Consider the following 7,844-nt stretch of genomic DNA (forward strand, 5'->3'; position numbering starts at 1 on the left):
TATAGGATTTTTATATGTTGAGTGTCATAGATATCCCAGTGGTTCAGCATTACTTATTAAAAAGAGTATTCTTTCCTCAGTGATACGTACTGTTACCTTTTTATAAAACAAGTAACCAGGTATTTACAGAAATGTTTCTGTATTTTCTCTCTCCTCTGTTAATGAATTGCTTTATGCTTGTGACAATAGCACACTTAATAATAATTTGTGTAACTTCATAACAGGTCTTGATTTCTGGTAGTGTAAATCCTTTAAATTCTTTAAGATTTCTTAGCTTTTTAACATAAATTAGGAATTTTCCTTTCACATGTGCACATTATAATCTCATATATCCACATTCACACCCAAATCTTTTGGGTTTATGATTAAGATTATTATGAATCTGTAGGTATTTGGGAGAACTGATGTCTTTATAATGCTGAATTTTCTCATGTATGAACAAGACCTACCCTGGTTTTTATTTAGGTACTCTGTAATTTATTTTAATGAGATTTTTTAGTTTTCTGGATTGTAGTCATATGCCTAATTTGTTAAATTTATTTCTAGGTACTGTTATTTTAAGTGCTATCTTTTTTTTTTTTTAAAGATTTATTTATTTATGCATACAGGAGCTGGGGTGTGGTGTAGGCCAGAGGTATGGGAGGGTGAGAGGATTCACCAGAGACAGAGTGGGGAGCAAAACAAGTGGATCTACTGAAATACACTGCTGAGGGGAGCAGAGGGCGAGGTCAAGAGAGGTCTGCTGTGCCATGGGGGTCAGCTCGCTGGCCAGGGTTTGCACTCATGATGCAGTGGTTGCCTGTAGCTTCATAGTACAGAGATATAACCCCTTGTGCCACCAGGGAGGCTAGCTATCTTTTTTTTTTTTTTTCTTAATTCAACAGACTAATTGAGATACAATTTGCAGAACATAAAATTTATCCATTAAACAAGTAAATCTAATAACTTTAGTAAATTTATCATTATATAGCTATCCACAGTGCTATTTTAAGTTGTATTGTTTTAAAGGTTATATTGTATAGTTGTTTTTCTAGGACATACAGATTGGCTTTTGTATATATTGCTGTTATATCCAATAACTTGTTAAATTCATCTCTTAATCCTTTTGGATCTTCTGCATGCTCAGTCATGTCATTCATGAAGAATGTCAGTTTCTTTCCAGTTCCCATTTCTTTTTTAATTGGGGATGGAAAGTTTCATTAATTAGTATCCTTTTCGTGTGACTGAGGTTTCAGTATTTTGCTACTACATTTTATGTTTGCTATATTTTTTCATAACTTCTATCACATAAGAGAAGTTTTCGCCTATTCTTAGTTTACTAAAAGTTTTTATTATCCGTGTGTATTGAGTTGTCTGAATCTGTTGAGGTGATCATATGACATTTATTCCTTATTCTGTTAATGGAATTTTTTTCACTTCCTTGTTTATAACAACTTTATTTTGAATATTAATTATAAACAACTCAAGTGTCTATTAATTGGAAAGTATGTAATAAATGTATTGTGGTGTATTTGTACAGTGGAATATTACTTAGCAATGAAAACAATTAGCTATATTTCTAAAGCTGTAACCAGATGTATCCATAAACATAGTTACATGACTGAATCTCAAAAACTTTGTTGCAAAAAGGAAGGAAGTTATAAAAGAGAACATACCATATAATTTATGTGAAATTTGAGAAAGTAAAATCTAATCTGTGGCCAAAATTCCAGAAAAGTATATGACTATAATAGTGTATGTTTGATTAGAAGAAAGCAAACTTCCCTGTTTTATGAAAATGTCCTGTATTTTCATAAGGCTGATAGTTAGATGGGATATAAATTTATCAAAACTTTTTGTGTTGTATACTTAGCTGTATATAAAGTTTATCTCATGCCAAAAAGATAATATTAACAAGTATTGAACTCTAGTCGATAAATTTACTTTTGTCATAGTATGTACTAGCAGTTGTGAAAACACTTTCTGTGTATTTTATGTGCGAGCAGTTGAGTAAATATATTGAGGATGATAGGAGTTAAGTTCCTCACAATTGGAGAAGGTTGTTACAGATGCAGATGGAGAAATTACAGTGTCAATTTAGAACTTGAGGTATCATTGTTTGTGATACTTTTCTATACCCTTATCTGTATATATATGTCAGTACATACACACACCTGTATGTCTATGTCCACATATTTAAAATAGATACAGCTATCAACATGTGTATACATGTATCTACACATACCCTTAATTAGGATTAATTATATTGCCTAATTTTCTAATGTGGAAGTCAACCTTGTATTCTTAATATAAACCTAAGTTGGCATTGATACTTGGCCTGACTTGATAAGCTAATATTTGTGGGTTTTTGCATCTTTGTTCATCCTATGATATCTTCATCAGAGTTTGTTGCCAGAGATATGCTAACCTCATTGAAAGAGTTGGAATTTTTTTATTCTTCTGGGTTGTTTTTGTTTGTTTGTTTGTTTTTTAAATACACAGATAAAACTATCTTTACCAACCTTTTTATTTGTGGGAAAGTTTTTAATTATTGGTTTAACTTTAAAAATATATATGATTCTTTTGATTTTCCATTTCTTCCTGTATCAGTTTTGATATATTGTGTTTTTCCTAGAATGTATTAAATTTTAATGCTTTGGTATGAAATTCATTCATATTTTCAGAGAACCTTTGACATTGTTAATTTTCTTGAATGTTAATTTCTATTGCGGTATTTTGTCTGATGCATGGATTATTTAAAAGCATATTGACTTATTTCCAAACACTGGGATCCCCTAGACACTATTGATTTCTACCTTAATTCTACTGTCATCAGTTAACATGTTTTATATCATTACTGCACAAACTACCTGTGATAGAGCACTTCTTTTTTCCCCCCAATATTAGGTAGACTGATAACTTTCATAAAATATAATAAAAATGAATTTATTAGAAAATTGGAATAAGAAAAGATATAGAAGACCTAGATCCTAAATTCTAGTTTTTTATTAGATTCTTCAGATGTACACTACTATAGTAAATGGCTATAATATCTTCTAAACATTCTTCATTTCTAAACCTGAACACATCCTTCATTTCTAAATCTGTCTAGTTGAAGTCTATTAACACTTGTAAGCCAGAGTTAGTCCATGGGATACACTTAAGGTAACTCTATTCATTGTGATCTTAGTCTTTAAAGTTCATTGAGACTTGATATATAGTCTAGCCCATGTTCTGTGTTGCATGTGTAATTTAAAAGAGGATATATTCCACTTGTTGGGTGGAATATTTTATATATATATATCATTTAGACAAAGTATTGATTTATCCAACTTATTATTGTCTAATTGTTCTATGGATTACTGAGAGCTATGTTAGATCTCCAGCTGAATGTGTATTTGTATGCTTGATTCTTTTCATTTTTTCCTTTTGTTTTTGAGATTATATCATTAGGTATATTCAAATTTACAATTGTTTTGTCTTACCAGTAGATTGACCCTTTTAACACTATGAAATTCCCTACTTTATCTCTAGTATTGAATTTTGCCTTAAAGTGTACACACCTGGTAACTGGTGTGGCATTACCAATTTTATTTGTGTGTGTGTGTTTTTCTCTTCTTTAAAAACTAAGTAGTCTCTTGTAACCAATATACAGTTTATGGCTTATTTATCAACTATATTGAGATATAGCTTATATACAAAAAAAAATCTATGTAAATGTTTGGTGTGATGTGTTTTGACAATTTTGTATATCCACCCATGTGACCACTGACATGATGAAGTCAAACACTCAAAATTCAAAAGTTTCCTTGGCACCCTTCCCTTTGGCAGTCCCTAACCCAACTTGGATACTCACTGTTCTGCTTTCTGCTACTGTGGAATAGATAAGTCTTTTTTGGCATTTCATGTAAGTGGACTTGCATGAGTATATGTCATTTAGTGTCTGGTTCCTTTCAGGGACAGGAAAAAGCAGTACTGGGCTTTGGACTCAACACTGTGTATTTTCCTTCCTGCCAGGACCTTGGCCTTTAAGACCTTACTGAGTTGGTAGACCTCCAGCTTTCATAGTGACGTGTATGCTTGTATTTTTATTCAGTTTCCACTGATGGTGTCAATGGGAGCTTTGGTTTAAAACATGACAGTTAATGATTGCTAAAAGCAGAAGAGTTCCAGCAGTATTTAGTGTTTGAAATACAAAGGTACTAGATCAAAGGTGAGAGTGAGAGTTCTAATTCACTGGAATCCAGATGATTCCCCCAAGAAATCTGAGCAGGATTGATAGATTTAAGAGCACATTATTTCCACTAAACACAGAGTATTGTTTTTTCAATCAGAATTCATTGCCAAAACCTAGATGATTTAAACAGCAGATCATTTAGTACAGAGAATGAATGTTACAAATTGTTGGAAGACCTGAAGTAATGAATTCTAGACTTGGCCTACAAAGAATGACTCCCCAAACAATTATGTAGAGTTGCTCTGTTAAGGAGGCTACCACTTCATGGAATGCCATTAGAACTGTAGAAAAGCACAGTTTACTATCACCTCTACCCCGTCATCTCCCTTACTGCAGTAATAAAGTGATCCAGCAAGAAAACCTTTTCCTCACTGTAGCCTTCCAAATCTCATGAGATTGGTCCTCACTGATAGATCTTAATTTGAATCAAACAAACTTGACAGGGATGTAGGAATTTCAGTTTTTGCCTTAGGAGCTTTTCTGGTTTTTTTGTTTTTAATAGAGGCATGTTTTATTTATTTATTTGTTTGTTTGTTTGTTTGTTTATACATGCACTGGGTACAGTCAGAAGCGCGGGAGGGTGAGAGAATTCACCAGAGCCAGAGAGGGGAGCAGAGCAGGCAGAAGGACCGAAGTACACTGTTGAGGGGAGCAGCGGGCGGCAGGAGAGGTCTGTGCGCCATGTGGGACCCTCCTCCAGTGGCCGGGGAGCAGCTGGGGATCGAACCGGCGCCACAGAGGCCGCGGGCAGCTTCGCAACCCAGCGCTCAACTGCTGCGCCACCGGGGAGGCCCTAGGAGCTTTTCTGCTTTAAGAAGTTAGAATAACGGTAGTATGACAGCCAATCCAAACATTTGTCCTAATCCAAGACCATTGTTCCTGTAACTTGTAGAAATAAGTGGCAATTCAGTAATCTGATAAATTGGTTTTTTTCTTCTCACATTGTCATCAGTAGAGTGTTAATAAGACTTTTGATCTCCTATCTTTGATTTTTTTTTCCTGCCTATGAAATGAGCATATTACCAATGATACAAATATCCAGAATGTATATTAATTGAAGGTTCTGTAGAAATTCAATTACTATTTTTTGAGGACATACACAATGCTGGGTATTAACTTGGTAACTCTAAAATTTAAGCACCTTATCAAGATTGTCATTATTTAATTCCTAGATCAATTTCAAAGGCAGTCATAAAATCCATCAATAACTAAGTACATATGGAAACATTCATGACCTTCCTTTGAAATTCTTATTGTACATTTGAAGACATGCTGTTTATAACATCAGATCTTGATATGAAAATGTCATTGATGTCTTCAAGGGCAAACAACTACGGCTTCCTCTGACTTGCCCTTGTAGTACCATGTTAGTTGATCTGTTTTCCTTGCTTTCTCTTTCCTTTGTAAGGTGGGTAATAGGATATCAATAAAAGGCCTGAATAAAATCAGAACAATTTACACCAATACTGTGTATGTGTCTTTTGGTCTGCTATAAACTACTGAGGCTTTAGGATGCTTTCAACAGCTATAGATGGTTTGTAATCAAGGGGAAAATAAAAATAAAAACAAACAAAACAAGACTGGTGGACTGTATTATGATTGTTAGCTTGAGTGTTAAGCAAGGAGAGTGTTCAAGACTTGAAATTAGAAGGCATATGATGTTTAAGTAGATTTAACGTTGACAGTTTGGGGCTAGTATTTTTGTATGTCAAATAGATTCTGTGATTTATAATGATTCTAAATTTGAAATTCACTACAGTTTTCTTTTTGCTATTAACATTAGAAAGAATTTTTTTTCAAAGAACTTTAAACTGACAGTTTTTTTTCAGGGCACAGTAAATCTACTATGCCCTAACTATTAAAATGGGATCTTTTAGACACAGGAAACATTTCCTTTAACATTATTATTATCACTCATTCATCTGTATTAGTGAACATGATTTTTAGAACTGTCTGGTACATAGTTGCCCTTCCTAACATGTATTTTTGTGGAAATGGGAAACTTGATAAGACTGAAAGATCCCTTGGATTTCTTTACCTCCTGCAGATATATATCCCCCTTCGTAGATGGATATTCTTTCCTTTAAAAAAAGTCTAGAAGAAAGACAATTATTTATTACCAGAAAATTCTCCGGCTAACTATTTGAATTATGATATCTAACCAGCGAAAAAGTTTGAGTGTTTTTTCAAATTATTCTTGATCATAACTTGCATTGTTTTTTCCAGAGATTATTTATCATTGTTGGGTGTCTGCAGTGCTCCATTAAACTAATTTATGCTCTTTTGATTTCTACTCAGCTTATAAAATAATTTGTCAGAGGGTGAATATATGGAAAATATCTGAGAATTGTAATTGAATGGTCTTCTGTATTTGACTTTAGAAAATGTCAATAATGAAGTGTGTTATCCATTTACCATTTATTTTTTCTTTGTCTTCTCAGGTGGCTCTCCTTACTTAGCAACCAAAATAAATGAAGCAAAAGACTTGCTAGAAGCAACCACCAAACATTGATTGATGCTTAAGAGCTACTTTGAAGGGAAAAAAGGGTAACTTGAAAAAGAAACGTCTGCGAATGAATCTAAACCACGTTCTTCTTAATTTTCATGTGTACTGACCACAATCATTTATTCCATGATTAAGCTATATAATAATAAAAGATTAATAATCTTAGTATTAGCATTTAAATGAACTCCTTAAAATTTTATGACTGCTCTTTTTCCCTTGTTTCCTTTTCTTTGTAATTTTCATACATCTCAAGATTTTCATGGTTAGTCCTAAATTCTTTCCCTACTCCCCAACTTTTCTTTGCTCCACAAACTGATGCAAAAATAAGATAATCAATAATGTAATTGGGATGTGTGACCAGTGAGTAGAAATTTTTTTCCTGCTTATTATATTTATACTTGCATCACCCCTTGTTTCGTCAGAGGAATTTAGTACTCTGCCTATAGAAGGTGCCTTAAGTGTTTTGAGACCAAATACTGACAGCCACCCCTTGGGAAAATGGTGTTTTTTTGAAGTCATAGTTAGGAGTTATTGAAGAACTCTGCTCTCTCTGAGACCCTGTAGCTGAAGCATTGGAGAGCTACTAAAATGATTATAAAGATTCACAAAATGAGCCCTATGAGGAAAGGCTGAAAAGAACTGGGAGAAATCTGAAGACTTTATATTTAATTAGTCTTCTGGTACTGTATGTTTATATAATATGTATTATATAATTTATATAATAGAAAAACATGTTTATGTATCATGTACTGTATGTTTATGTTATGTATATATATTATGTAAGTTATATAATATATATTATATTAATAAACATATATCCTACAGTTATTTACTGACTACCTATACTGTATCAGGCACTGTAGTGTGTGTCCTCTGAGAGTTTCAGGTGTGACCCAGTCATGGATCCTGATCTAAAGGCACTTACACTTAGAAGAGAGATAAATCACATGAGTACTTTAAAACTAATATCTTGGGGGGTGCTGCAGGAGACTGCATAGAATAAGTGGCCTTGCACTGGGCTTCAAACAATAAGATACCATATAACTAGTGAGTTGTTTCTCCTGAACCCATCAGAATTAGCAAAAATAGGACATAATAATTAATATGATTAAAGTGCTGGGT

General features: G+C 33.3%; 1 protein-coding gene across 1 annotated transcript in view; it reads left to right on the plus strand.

Moving 5' to 3' along the window:
• DNAJC15 (DnaJ heat shock protein family (Hsp40) member C15) overlaps window positions 1–7,423 on the plus strand; it is a 41,847-nt gene extending 34,424 nt beyond the window's left edge. Inside the window, exon 6 of the mRNA XM_037526958.2 lies at window positions 6,658–7,423. Within this exon, the coding sequence (XP_037382855.1) occupies window positions 6,658–6,728 (71 nt within the window). The 3' untranslated portion in view covers window positions 6,729–7,423. The remainder of the gene's footprint in view (window positions 1–6,657) is intronic.
• Window positions 7,424–7,844: the final 421 nt, after the last annotated feature.

This window comes from Talpa occidentalis, unplaced genomic scaffold (genome assembly GCF_014898055.3).
Source record: "Talpa occidentalis isolate TD23 unplaced genomic scaffold, MPIMG_talOcc4v2.1 talOcc4.5, whole genome shotgun sequence".
NCBI classification, from domain to species: domain Eukaryota; kingdom Metazoa; phylum Chordata; class Mammalia; order Eulipotyphla; family Talpidae; genus Talpa; species Talpa occidentalis.